Source organism: Bufo gargarizans, chromosome 11, assembly GCF_014858855.1.
Source record: "Bufo gargarizans isolate SCDJY-AF-19 chromosome 11, ASM1485885v1, whole genome shotgun sequence".
Classification (NCBI taxonomy): Eukaryota; Metazoa; Chordata; class Amphibia; order Anura; family Bufonidae; genus Bufo; species Bufo gargarizans.
In genome coordinates, this window is record NC_058090.1 from 10,285,576 (window position 1) to 10,300,161 (window position 14,586).

The 14,586-nt window shown below is 47.1% G+C and overlaps 1 protein-coding gene across 1 annotated transcript; it reads right to left on the bottom strand.

The window, feature by feature from the left end:
• Positions 1 to 349: 349 nt before the first annotated feature.
• LOC122921761 (tyrosinase-like) lies at positions 350 to 13,879 on the bottom strand. Its single transcript, XM_044271987.1, has 5 exons — positions 13,824 to 13,879; positions 10,363 to 11,185; positions 2,242 to 2,455; positions 1,752 to 1,893; positions 350 to 726 (listed from the first exon to the last, which is right to left on the bottom strand). Exons 2-5 carry the CDS (start codon positions 11,158 to 11,160, stop codon positions 546 to 548), a joined length of 1,335 nt encoding a protein of 444 aa, XP_044127922.1. The 5' UTR covers positions 11,161 to 11,185; positions 13,824 to 13,879; the 3' UTR covers positions 350 to 545.
• Positions 13,880 to 14,586: the final 707 nt, after the last annotated feature.

The window sequence follows — 14,586 nt, forward strand, 5'->3', positions numbered from 1 at the left end:
TAAGAAGAATAATTACCAGTGATGGTCAGTTCGCAGTGTTTGCCAGCGAACACATGCGGGCTGCCATCTTTAGTAAAGTAGACTCACCTATCCGGCGATGCACAGGTAAGCCCTTACCTTTGCCTGTTACGGGGGCTAGTCTGAAATCAAATGCAGTCACCAGGAGCAGGCAGTTCCAAGAACAGCAGCCGGGGGCCTTCATCGGGCTGTTCTCGGAACTGCCTACTCCCAGTGACTGCATTTGATTTCAGAACGGCTCCCGGCACAGGCACAGGTAAGGGCTTACCTGTGCATCGCCGGATGGATGAGTCTACCTTACTATAGATGGCAGCCCGCATGTGTTCGCTGGCGAACACTGCGAACTGACCATCACTGATAATTACCAATAGGCAAAAACTGGGCGACTACCGTCCTTAAAATGCCCATCTATCCCAGGAGCAGGACATATGGCAGCAGAAGGGAGGATACAGTAACAGGAAAACTTACAAGAAGGCAAGAACAACACCAAGCATTGCTACAAAGGCATTCCCTTTAAGGGGGATACCTTACATCCCCTGATACTCAGAGTACTCGTATCCCAGCTCAGTAGAACTGCTCAGAAAATCCTTGTTCCTATAACATGGAAAGTAAGGGGTGGAGCATTCATCGGGGCCCTGTCCGAGCTCATCATTTTCTGGGTAGTCGGCTGGGGTCGCGTTATATTTCTGCTGCCATACTTGCAATAACCTGAAAGACGATGATAAAAAGTTTACTCAACTGTTGCAAATATTACATGTGAGCTTCAAATACCAGTCTAATGAATATCCAGCTTAAGCATCAATCAATGAAAATCCCTGCAACTTTCTAATATACTGTTTTTTAAGTCATCGCCATCTCTGCTTGCTGGCAGTTAGAGGAGAGTGAGATGAGCAATAGTGGATCATAATAGGAGGGGTGTGGGTTGCCAATTGTGACCAAAGATATGATGCACATTGAAGTTTTCTTCTTTTTTTTTTTTTGCTGTAGAAGGACCTGCACGTGGTCATGTGACCTCAGCAGGTCCTCAAGTCCAGAGGAGAGGGCAGCAAGAAGGCAGAGGAGCAAAGTGTTAGTTGCATGTGGTAAGTGTATGGGTTCTGTATAAATTTAGGGGTCTGTATATAGGGGGTTTAGTATCTAAATTTATTTAGGGGGCCTGCGTCTCTATGTAGAGGATTTAGGGGTCAGAATATGGTGGTTTGATTGGGGGATGTTGTGAGGTCTGTATTTTCTAAGGGGGGTCTGGGATTGGGATTTATATAAGGCGTCTGCCCTGAGGTCTGCATCTCTATGTAGAGGATTTTGGGGGTCAGTATTTGGTGTTTTGGTTGGGGTTTGTATTTTCTTAAGGGGTCTGGGATTCTGGGAGTCATATATAAAGTCTGCATTTATTTTAGGGGTTTGGGTCTGTATTTAGAGTGTCTGGATTGTGGTGGGGTGAGGAGGGTCTGTCTTTATTTAGGGGGTCTGTTTTGGGGACTTATTTGTTTAGGGTATCTGGGGGGGTCTATATTTGAGAGCAGCCCAAGGACTATGGTCACTGCACATTGACTGCTCTGATACACTGTAACAAACTACAACTGTATGAGCAGGACTATAGTACGAGATGTGTATTGTGTTCAATAGCCAACATTTACAGTATCCAACTTGTCACAGCCTCTGCCCTGTATCTGTCTCTGGGAAAGCTGGGTGACAAATAATATGGCCGCCACTACATCTTTAAGGGAACTTACTTGTCAATGAAGCAGTGATGCAGCAGGAATATGGGGTCGTTGGAGGAGATGGGGACCTGAGACATCGTTCCCCCCAAATAACGGTGAACCGCGTTGTGCATATTAGGCTCAAGTGTTATCCCATCCGATGGTCTCAGGAAACCTAAAAAATGGATCAAACAGGCAGAGAGTGAGCAATCTCCTGTAGGGTAAAGCCGTGCATGTCACATTATTCAGGTTATATATAGGGGGTGCGGTGATTGATGGGCCGAGGGGGTCAAATGGGCCAAAGGCATGCCCCAGGAAATTGAGATTAGCGCTGCAGTTTGCAGTGCTCTGCAGAAATGGGCAGGTTGCCTTTTTGCCTGCAGCACTTGCATGCAAGGTACAAGGCAAACAGCACCTAAGTCTCAGCTTCCAGTATCAGCCCCCTATTCCTCAGTATAACATGAAGATAAACAGGACACTGCTCTCAGATCCTGACAACTTATGGTAACAGATGATGACCTACCTTCTAAAGCGTTCCGGAAGCTCCTCCGTGCACTAGTATTGTAGGGGAATCTATCGAAGTCCCTCCATTTCAGGGTGTCCTCTACATCCTGGAAGGTGGGGAGACTTTTGACCCGGGGATCTGAACCCGGCTTCCTGTGGAGTCTCTCCATCTGGCACTGGTCCCCAGCAGTTTGGCAATAGGCATCAGGATAATTGAACCCGCTGCAAATAGACTGAAGTGGAGGGATACAGTATTAGCCTTTCCATGAAGTGGGGGGAACAGAACACTAAAATGGGTATTGGGGGGGGGGGGGGGGCAGGACTACCGTAAGGCTACTTTCACACTAGCGTTAATATTTTCCAGTATTGAGATCCATCATAGGGTCTCAATACCGAAAAAAAAGCTTCCGTTTTATCCCCATTCATTGTCAATGGGGATAAAACGTAACTGAAAAGAACGGAGCGCTCCAAAATGCATTCTGTTCCTTTCTCATACCGGAGGGCATGCTGCGGTTTGCTTTCCGTCCTGGGATGCGGAGCAAGACACAATAGAAAACGGATCCGTTCCCATTTATTTTCAATGGAGTTCATGACGGATCCGTCTTGGCTATGTTAAAGCTAATGCAACTGGATCCGCTCATAACAGATGGTTGTATTATCAGTAACGGAAGCGTTTTTGCTGAACCCTGCCGGATCCAGCAAAAAGTGTGAAAGTAACCTAAACTTAAATTCAACGTATAAATTGTATTAACTTTTGATTGTTTTTCTTATACTGATTTTGGTCTGTCTTATACTCCAGTCACTTCCAAAGCTGCCTGCAAGTTACTGGGTCTCTCCATTCACACATACAGAGGCAGCAGACCATTATGGAACAAGTATATTATATCAGAAAGGAGCATACAACAGCTATAGAATGTGCACAGCAGGTCTGGTTACCTGAGGGGCCCCTCAGCCAAGTATGACGATGGGGGTCCTACATAGAACAGCTCTACTGTAAACTTGAATTTAACATGTACATTGTATGAAGATTTGCAAATGCTTTGCTTCGAATAAGCTTCATCTGCTTCATGTCTTTTCTCCAGTCACATCCAAAGCTGCCTGCAAATTACTGAATCTTTCCAGTAGATAATTAAAGGGAACCTGTCACCGGGATTTGGGGTATAGAGCTGAGGACATGGGTTGCTAGATGGCCGCTAGCACATCCGCAATATCCAGTCCCCATAGCTCTGTGTGCTTTTATTGTGTATAAAAACCGATTTGATACATATGCAAATTAACCTGAGATGAGTCAGAGCTTGTAAATATAACTCTTCTCTGGTCACACAAATAGGCAAGGCTGGTACCAGCCTGTATTTGTGGGAGGGGCGTCTGGCCATATATACCTCTCGCTCCCGTCCAGCCAGGCGCCCGAGCTTCACGCATCACTGCGGCTTACGCTCCCTCCTTCAGTATCGTCACTTCCGGGTATCGCGGTCACGTGCCTCCGTCGCCAGTTCCGCCGCCAGCCTGTCAGGTAATCGGGGTGTTGTGTCCCCGCTCTAGTTTCTCGTTCGGCCTGGTTCCTGGCTTTGGGGGGTTGCCCGGTGGGGATGCCGCTCTTCCCCAGCATGTTTTCGCCCACGCAGGCACAGGCGGCTGGGTCGGGGGAGCGGCGTCCTAACTCAGCACGCTTCCGTTTTATGCCGCTCTGCATAAGGTCATTAAAGAGTTAAAGGGCCAGCGGCAGAGCCGCGGCGAGGCTTTGTTTGCATGCTTCCATAACTGCACCGTCTGCACTAAAAGTACTCACAAATTCTGATGTTTCGGTCCAGGAGTACTTCTGTTTCACGGTGGGGCTTTGTTTGTATGCTTTCTTAACAGCGCTCTCTGCACTAGAGGCACTCGCAAATTCTGATGTTATGGTACAGGGGTACTCCTGTGTCAGGGCGAGTCTATGTTTTATGCTTTTGAAACTGCGCTGTCAGCTCTGAAGGTATGCGCAGATTCTGAGGTTTGGTGCAGGGGTACTCCTGTGTCCAGGGGGGCTACGCTACATTCATGCCTCCTAAACCCCTCCAGCAGGTCACCAGCGGGTTTATGAGCAGCAATGCTGGTTAAATAAAAAAAAAAAAAAAAAAGGGGGGCGTTATATAAAAAAATAAAAATAAAACAATATATAAATTCACGCTTATATTTCAGGGTTCAAAATCCTCCAGCATCATGGTGCCAGAATTTGCGAGGGGATTTTTCACGTTACTGTTTAAGTCAGCATTTTCTGTTGCATTTGGCTTCTGGATCTCCCGGTTCCCCCTTTTGCGGGGTCCTGGGATCGCCCAGGTTGTCAATGTCCCTGGATCGCCCAGGTTGTCAGTGTCCCTGGATCGCCCAGGTTGTCAATGTCCCTGGATCGCCCAGGTTGTCAATGTCCCTGGATCGCCCAGGTTGTCTGTGTCCCTGGATCGCCCAGGTTGTCTGTGTCCCTGGATCGCCCAGGTTGTCAATGTCCCTGGATCGCCCAGGTTGTCAATGTCCCTGGATCGCCCAGGTTGTCATGTCCCTGGATCGCCCAGGTTGTCAATGTCCCTGGATCGCCCAGGTTGTCAATGTCCCTGGATCGCCCAGGTTGTCAGTGTCCCTGGATCGCCCAGGTTGTCAGTGTCCCTGGATCGCCCAGGTTGTCAGTAGTCCCTGGATCGCCCAGGTTGTCAGTGTCCCTGGATCGCCCAGGTTGTCAATGTCCCTGGATCGCCCAGGTTGTCAATGTCCCTGGATCGCCCAGGTTGTCAATGTCCCTGGATCGCCCAGGTTGTCAATGTCCCTGGATCGCCCAGGTTGTCAATGTCCCTGGATCGCCCAGGTTGTCAATGTCCCTGGATCGCCCAGGTTGTCAATGTCCCTGGATCGCCCAGGTTGTCAGTGTCCCTGGATCGCCCAGGTTGTCAGTGTCCCTGGATCGCCCAGGTTGTCAGTGTCCCTGGATCGCCCAGGTTGTCTGTGTCCCTGGATCGCCCAGGTTGTCTGTGTCCCTGGATCGCCCAGGTTGTCAGTGTCCCTGGATCACCCAGGTTGTCAGTGTCCCTGGATCGCCCAGGTTGTCTATGTCCCTGGATCGCCCAGGCTGTTTGTGTCTCCGATTTATTCATAGGGTTTGTATATGTTCTTTAATTCTGTCGTTGTATTGTTCCTCCCTTTAGTTCGGACTTTAGTTGTACGCGTTCTACGTTTTCGGCCAGGCAATTCCGGAGCGCTCTCTGGTAAGTCAGTTCATAGAGGGTTCTCAAGGCAGGGTTAAGACTTCGGTTCTACTCAGGGTCATTTTCCTTTCATTAGCTCCTTCTTTAGCATTTGGGGTTTTGGAGCCGTGCTTCCAAATCCATTCGTGTCCTACCAGGTAGGTGGTTCGTCCGATGGGCATTTTTCACTTTTATTGTTTCTCACATTTCTTCCGTCCGGCCTCTTCGCATACGTCTGTATCGTTGCTTTTTCTAGGTGTTCTTTACTCGTCTTTTTTCTCAGGTCAGATATGTCCCACGTCTCCTCCGATATGGACGATAACGTCTCCATGCCTGGAACTCCCGTCTCTGGGCGCGACAGCGGTGCATCATTAAGAAGCTGGACGGTGCCTAGATTGGTCGCCGAACTCAACCGCAGGGGGATACGGCATCCGGCGTCTGCACGCAAGGCCGAATTGTATCGCCTGCTGATGACGGCCCCGGCCCCGATGGCGGGCCCTTCCAACCTGGATGCTATACAGCTGGCCCTAGCTCAGATTCAGTCGTCCATCACTGGGCTGGCTGGCTCAGTTTCGGACATTCAGGCTAGGGTAGCGGTCTTGGAATCCAGGCCCACGGTTCCACCGCAATTTCCAGGGTCGGCAGTCACCCCTGCCATTCCGCTGGACGTTGCAGGTAGGCCTTCTGTCACCCCTCAGATCGCCCCTTCCCACTTTGTTCCCGAGCATATTAAAAAGGATATCCTGGCGGGCAAGGACGTGAACCTCGCATCCATCCTTATTGCCTCCCAGGATATTTCAGAGAATCGGGTTGTCAACTGCGGAGAGGTTTCTGTGGTGTTGAGAGCTAAGGATGCTCGGCTTAATAGAAAACTATCTATGTCCGAGTTTGTCCTGGCTTTCAGCCTTTACAGGGACGTGGTGTGTTCTGCTCAACCAGATCGCAGGGAAGAGCTGGACACTTACTTGTACCGGATTACGGACTTGGGGCACAAATACGGTGGCACGGCATTTTACGATTATCATCGTTCTTTTTCGGCTAAAGCCGCGGCCGCTTTGAGTCAGTTCCAGTTCGTGTCTAGCTGGGCGGAGCTGGATATGGAATTGTTTTGCCGGCATTTTGCGGGTCTCAAGGCCCCCCTCTGCGCTACCTGCCAGTCCATTTTTCATTCTACCGACTGGTGTCCCAATCCGGTGCAAGCCCCACAGTCAGCCCCCTCGGCAGGTCCTTCTGGGTCATCCAGGTCTTCCCCGTCGTTAGATAAGCTGGGCAGACCCATCGTGTTTCTCGGGGGCAACCAGGTTTGCAATAACTTTAACGCCAAGGGATGTGCCTTCAATTCCTGCCGGGCGCTCCATATTTGTTCCCTTTGTTTTCGGGCCCATCCCCGCTCCTCCTGTCCCAGGAGGGCAGCCAAGGATTCCTGACTAGCCGACATTAATTTAGGGTTACTGGCTGCTCTTCTGCGGGACCACCCTGATCGACTTTTTGTCTCCTTCTTGTTGGATGGGTTCCGAGAGGGTTTCCATACGGGCCTCATTACTCTCCCGCAGGGCTGTTGGACGGGCCCTAACCTGTTATCTGCGGCCAGCGATCCTGAGGCTGTCACCTCTCTCATCCAACTGGAGGTCGACAAGGGGTTTGTCATCGGTCCGTTCTCAGACATTCCTTTCCAGTCTTGGCGCATCAGTCCCATTGGTCTTGTTACTAAACTGTCATCTAATAAAAAGCGTCTCATTTACGACCTCTCTGCGCCTCATATGTCGGCCATCCCGAGTCTCAATTCTCTCATCCCATCCGAGGAATATTCAATGCAATATTCCTCGGTCGACGAGGCCATTCAGTACATTTTGCTGGCAGGGGCCGGGGCTTGGTTGGCTAAAGTAGATATAGCTGATGCTTTCAAGCAGCTTCCTATCCATCCACAGCTTTGGAAGTATTACGGCTTCAAGTGGGCAGATAATTACTATTTCGCCAACCGCCTCACTTTCGGGTCTAAAAGTAGCCCGTGGCTTTTCGACCAACTGGCCAAAGCACTACACTGGATCCTCATCCATCATGGCGGGTTATCCATGGTCGTTCACTACCTGGATGACTTCCTTATGGTAGAAAGTCCTAGTCAGGTCCCATCCATTCCTCACACTCTTCTGGATATTTTTGCCCGTCTTCAGGTCCCTGTCGCTGCCGCCAAGACGGAGGGTCCGGCCACCAGGGTCACCTTTTTGGGCATAATTCTGGATACAGTTAAGATGGAGGCCAGCCTCCCCAGCGAGAAATTGCACCGGATTCGATCAGCCATCTCTCAAGCGGTCCGGTCCCACTCTTTGACCAAGGTCGAGTTGCAATCTTTGCTGGGGATGCTTAATTTCGCCACCAGAATCATGCCCCAAGGAAGGACCTTTCTCGCCAGATTATTATGCCTGTTGCCCTCTGCGCCAGAGCAGGATTCTGTCGTCCATCTCGACGGTCATGCCATCGCGGACCTGTGCATGTGGGACAGTTTCCTGTCCAATTGGAATGGCATTTCACTGTTCGTGCCACAGTGGGGTTCAGCTTCTCCTCTCGTCTTTTCTGATGCCGCGGGGTCGTTCGGGTTCGCTGCCATTTTCAGGTCCCATTGGTTGGCCGCCGGATGGCCGCCAGAATTGGCCTCAGATCCAGCTGCTCTTAAATCCTCTCCCCTCCTGGAGCTGTATCCCATCGTGGCGGCAGCCCAGGTTTGGGGCCACCTTTGGTCTAATTCTTCCGTGTCCTTTGTTACAGATAGTCAGACCTTGGTGGACATCGTTAACAAAGGCAGGGCCCAGTCGTTCAAGATCATGGCTTTTTTGCGCAAGCTAGTCTGGCTGTCCCTCCGCCACAATTTTCATTTCCGGTGTATACACATATCAGGCGAGCAGAATAAGGCCGCGGACGCTCTTTCCCGCTTTAATTTTCCGTTTTTTTTTCAGGAAGTGCCCGACGCGGATCGGTCAGGAGCGCCCGTGCCCCATTTCAGCACCCTCACCCTGGGCTAGATGTCCTCATTGACGAAGCCAAGGGTCTGGTCAGAAAGTCCCTGTCACGTAATACGGCGAGGAACTACCAGGCCGGTTTGAGGGCGTATGATATATTCTCCAGAACTCATCCAAGGGGTCATCATACCGAAACTGCTCACATCATGGCCTTTTTAGCCCATTGTCACTACCAACTGGGGCGCTCACACAATACCATTAAACTCTATTTAGCCGGGCTTCAGCACCACCTCATGCTGGTTGATCCACACCGCAGGTCCTTTTTCTCGGTTCAGGTCATTAAGGCCACCCTTCGGGGTATTCAGAAGGAGGGTAAGGGGTCCCGTAGCCGTAGGCAACCCGTGTCTAGCGAGTTGTTTAGGGCTCTCTCCTCGTCTTTGGACGGTTGTCCTTTTGGGCCCTCCACTAGTTTGGTCTTGAAAGCAGCCATGTACCTTATTTTTTATGGGTTTCTTAGGCCTGGGGAAGTTTTAGCCGGGCCAAACCGTCAGGGTCACCCGTTGAAACAGCATCTGTCTTGGGGCCGAGGTTGCTACACTCTCCTCCTACCCTCCACCAAAACCAGTCAGACGGGTCCCCCTACCGCTATCAGGTTTTATCCGTCCTCCAACATATGGTGCCCAGTTCAGGTGCTGCACCAATTATTATTACACATCCGGGTCGGTTTGCCAGACAGTCCTCTCCTGCCGCACGCCGGCAAACCCCTTACCGCCACACGGTTCATTTCCTGCATCCGTGCTCTTGCCCAAGGCCTAGGTTACGATCCCAAAGTTATATCAGGGCATTCCTTCCGCATAGGGGCAGCTTCAGCCGCTTCACGACATCAGGTGCCAGCTCACGTCATTCGGAGCATGGGGCGGTGGCGGTCCTCGTGCTACACTAGGTATATTCCTGATCCTCAATTAGAGATCTCTCGTGCCTTTTGTTCATTGGCTTTGTAAACCATGTAATAAAATGTTGTTACTAATAGTTGCTTTTGCCCCCTTTTTCTTGGTGTACCCTCGTCGTGGCTCCCGGCATAATTCAGCCACCTGGCCCAGGGCAGGAGTCTCTGCGTACGCCGACGTCTTCCTAGCCCTGACCATAAGTAAGATTTGATTCTTTTATGTTGATTTGCATATGCATCAAATGTTTTTTTTTTTACACAATAAAAGCACACAGAGCTATGGGGACTGGGTATTGCGGATGTGCTAGTGGCCATCTAGCAACCCATGTCCTCAGTTCTATACCAAAAATCCCGGTGACAGGTTCCCTTTAAGGCATCAGTACCTTACATAAGACTGGAGCATATAGTGGCTATAGAGAGTGCAGAAGTAGGAGTAAAGCCCGGGTCATGGCTGTGGGGCCCCTCCGCCACATAAGAAAACCCCAGTATGGGCATGAGCTCTCCCATAAACTTCAGTAAAACATATACATTGTATTGAGTTTTGCAAATAAATTGCTTATTCATCTTGTACTAAGTTTAATCTGCTTCATGTCATACTCTAGTCACATCTAAAGCTGCAAGCACATTACTGAATCTCTCCATTCACATACAGAGCTGCAGCAGATCATTATGGGACAAGTGTAAGCTATATGAGGGGCAGATCTAGGAGAAGCACTTGTCTTGTTGCCTGCAGAGACCCTAAGACCCCTCAGCCACATAAAAAGACCCTAATATTATAAATGGGGCACAGTAAGAATGAATTTTACATGAAGGCTCAGGAGTTACACCTCTTCTGTCAACATCATCTTGGGTACGGTGTGAACCCCCACATCACCCAAAATGCAATACAGCAGAGCATTATCTGCAACACCTCGACACTGGACCAGCAGGGGGTGCTGCAGTGAAGTATACATTTGATTTGCTTGCAGAACTGTGAATGCAGCTCTGGAGGCATCCGGAGACAAGATGGCAATAAGATTACTACTCACTTTCCAAAAAGCGAAGTGGGAGTCATCGTCCAGGAAGCCTTGTGCATTGCTTGCGCCAAGAAATTCATTGGTGCAGATGGAGCAGTTCTTTTCTCCTCTCCAGTCATAGTAAGGAATGGCGAAGTCTTCATCACCCGTCAGGCGCTGAATTTCCCCCTCCAAGAACATGAGACCCAAACGATGCCAGCCGGGGAAGGCCGGACCTTGATGGGCGTAGTTTCTGCTAAAATCAAATGTGCGGTTGAGTAGAATGGGCTTCATGGAGTAATAATGGATCCAGGCAAAGACCTCGTGAATGGAGGCGTCCACGAAGTGGTAGGTGTCCCGGAGGTGTCTGTCCCCCGTGGACAGGATGACATAATCGGCACTTTTTGTGGTTTTGGCCAACGCTAAGTAACTAAAAAACCTCTTCCTTTCCAGAAACGAGAGCTGGCGGATCTCTTTCCGGACCACACATTTTTTTTTGAGATCGCACTTGTCGCCGTAGTAGCCATACTTACACCGGCCGCAGTTGAAGCCGCTGTAGTTTCCAAAGCATTGACAAGTTCTGTCGTAGTAAAAACGTGGCCAATCCAATCGGTCATCGTAAAACTGGCGAGCTCGGCTGGCGGCCAGGGGTGTAAAAACCACACCATCTCTGCACTGGCCACGGCCAGACCGTGATCCACAGGGGCTGCCATCCTGCCACGGTGGGCAGCAAGTCTTTGACCGAAGAGCTGCACTTGTTGTACATAACCTCGGGAACTGACAGTAGACCGCGCCCAGGAAGAGCGCAAAAAATGTACACAGTGTAAACATGGCCTCCAGAGCTAACAGTCACCCCCTGATAGAGAAGAAGAAAAATAATCAGAATATTACACCTACTACATACATTACACCAAAGATGTTACAATCATAAGTTACTACTAGGGATGAGCGAATCGAGTTCGGAAGAAACATCCGCATAAAACTTTGTTTCAATACTGTACAGAGAGAGCGGTCCGTACAGTATTAGAATGTATTGGCTCCGATGAGCCTTGCGAGACTTCTCATAATAACTTCAGAAATTAATTTCTACTGTAAAAAAAACACTTACCTTGGTACCAAATCCGAGTTTGTGAAATGTTTTTATAGAGTAAAAAATCTATTTCTGAAGTTATTATGAGAAGTCTCGCAAGGCTCATCGGAGCCAATACATTCTAATACTGTATGGAGCACTCGCTCCATACAGTATTGAAAAAAAGTTTTATGCGAATTGACTTCAGACGTTTCATCCGAAGTTGATTTGCTTATCCCTAGTTACTACACAAAGCTTTGTTTTTCTCCATAGGAGGCAGTATTATACTAGTAATATTCTTATATATAGGAGGCAGTATTATACTAGTAATATTCTTATATATAGGAGGCAGTATTATAGTAGTAATATTCTTATATATAGGAGGCAGTATTATAGTAGTTATATTCTTGTACATAGGAGGCAGTATTATAGTAGTTATATTCTTGTACATAGGAGCAGTATTATAGTAGTTATATTCTTGTACATAGGAGGTAGTATTATAGTAGTTATATTCTTGTACATATGAGCAGTATAATAGTAGTTATATTCTTGTACATAGGAGGCAGTATTATAGTAGTTATATTCTTGTACATAGGAGGTAGTATTATAGTAGTTATATTCTTGTACATAGGAGGCAGTATTATAGTAGTTATATTCTTGTACATAGGAGGTAGTATTATAGTAGTTATATTCTTGTACATAGGAGCAGTATTATAGTAGTTATATTCTTGTACATAGGAGGCAGTATTATAGTAGTTATATTCTTGTACATAGGGGCAGTATTATAGTAGTTATATTCTTGTACATAGGAGCAGTATTATAGTAGTTATATTCTTGTACATAGGAGCAGTATTATAGTAGTTATATTCTTGTACATAGGAGGTAGTATTATAGTAGTTATATTCTTGTACATATGAGCAGTATTATAGTAGTTATATTCTTGTACATAGGAGCATTATTATAGTAGTTATATCCTTGTACATAGGAGCAGTATTATAGTAGTTATATTCTTGTACATAGGAGCAGTATTATAGTAGTTATATCCTTGTACATAGGAGCAGTATTATAGTAGTTATATTCTTGTACATAGGAGCAGTATTATAGTAGTTATATTCTTGTACATAGGAGGTAGTATTATAGTAGTTATATTCTTGTACATATGAGAAGTATAATAGTAGTTATATTCTTGTACATAGGAGCATTATTATAGTAGTTATATCCTTGTACATAGGAGCAGTATTATAGTAGTTATATTCTTGTACATAGGAGCAGTATTATAGTAGTTATATTCTTGTACATAGGAGCAGTATTATAGTAGTTATATTCTTGTACATAGGAGCAGTATTATAGTAGTTATATTCTTGTACATAGGAGGTAGTATAATAGTAGTTATATTCTTGTACATAGGAGCATTATTATAGTAGTTATATCCTTGTACATAGGAGCAGTATTATAGTAGTTATATTCTTGTACATAGGAGCAGTATTATAGTAGTTATATTCTTGTACATAGGAGCAGTATTATAGTAGTTATATTCTTGTACATAGGAGGCAGTATTATAGTAGTTATATTCTTGTACATAGGAGCAGCATTATAGCAGTTATATCCTTGTACATAGGAGGCAGTATTATAGTAGTTATATTCTTGTACATAGGAGCAGTATTATAGTAGTTATATCCTTGTACATAGGAGCAGTATTATAGTAGTTATATTCTTGTACATAGTGGGCAGTATTATAGTAGTTATATCCTTGTGCATAGGGGCAGTATTATAGTAGTTATATCCTTGTACATAGGGAGCAGTATTATAGTAGTTATATTCTTGTACATAGGAGGCAGTATTGCAGTAGTTATATTCTTGTACATAGGAGCAGTATTATAGTAGTTATATTCTTGTACATAGGAGCAGTATTATAGTAGTTATATTCTTGTACATAGTGGCCAGTATTATAGTAGTTATATCCTTGTACATAGGGGCAGTATTATAGTAGTTATATCCTTGTACATAGGGAGCAGTATTATAGTAGTTATATTCTTGTACATAGGAGGCAGTATTGCAGTGGGTATATTCTTGTACGTGGAGAGCATATTTCATTTCTTATATTACTCAGTTACGATATTATTGCCCTTTTTTGGAGGTAAAATCATCTCCTGCTTCACACAGTTTTTTCATAAACAGATGTGACCAGATTTCAGATCACACTTCATGCAGTTGCTCTGTCTCAGAGGTTACAGTTGCTCCTGGGTTTGGTCCAGTAGCCCCTTTACTACAGAACAGTACAGTATCAATATAAAGACCATGTTGCTGTAATAGGGCCCCTGGTAAGGACCTGGGCCCTGAGCTCCTAGGCTCCTCTCTGTTTTTATGTTCTAGATTGTCCTGCGTACAGATAACCCAATGACCCACCAGGTTCTAGGTGTCTTACCTGGTGAAGATGTCTTCGACTCTCCTGTGTCCCGCTGAGAGGTAATGAAGCTTCTCTGGCACTTTGATCTGTGACCCAGGACTGGTACCTATTTATACAGCTACAAGTTATGTCACATAGGGAAGGGCAGGTAAGTCACACATCGGGTGGCATCTACCTCAATTATATCCTAGACATTACCTAAGACTATAAATAATTCCCTAGTACAATCCAATACTGAAATAAGTCATCTACAATGTTATTTATAGCAACGATTAATGCAGCAGGAATATCCACAAACTGCAAGGAAATTCCTAATGAGGTATGAAGAGTCTCATTTGGCTCAAGAGCTTATTCTCTATTTCACAAGAAAGTTCAGTCAGTTTTGGATGCAATTGGTTTCAGTCTTTCTGCGCGGGTGCAATCAGTTTTGATTCGTGTAAAGGCCGATTCATTGGCCTGTATTTGTGGGAGGGGCTTGGCCACCTACTTCAACGGCCGGCGCCCTCCCACAAGCGTACGTAGTGCAGAGTCCTTTGGAAGCGCGCGCTCGTACCTGGCAGTCCCTTTGGCGGATTGGGTAAGTGCACATGCGTGCGTGCGGTGGTCGGCCCTTTGGTGAGTAGGGGCCGCCATACGCTGGGTCCGCTTCACCAGCCGACAGCAGGGGATGGGGCTCCACAGCACGGGGACCCCTCCTGCCCGTTCAACTGCGGCACCTCGTCAGCCACAGGGGGGGGGGGATGCAGCCACGGATACGGCACTCCCTTCCTCCGCCGCCCAG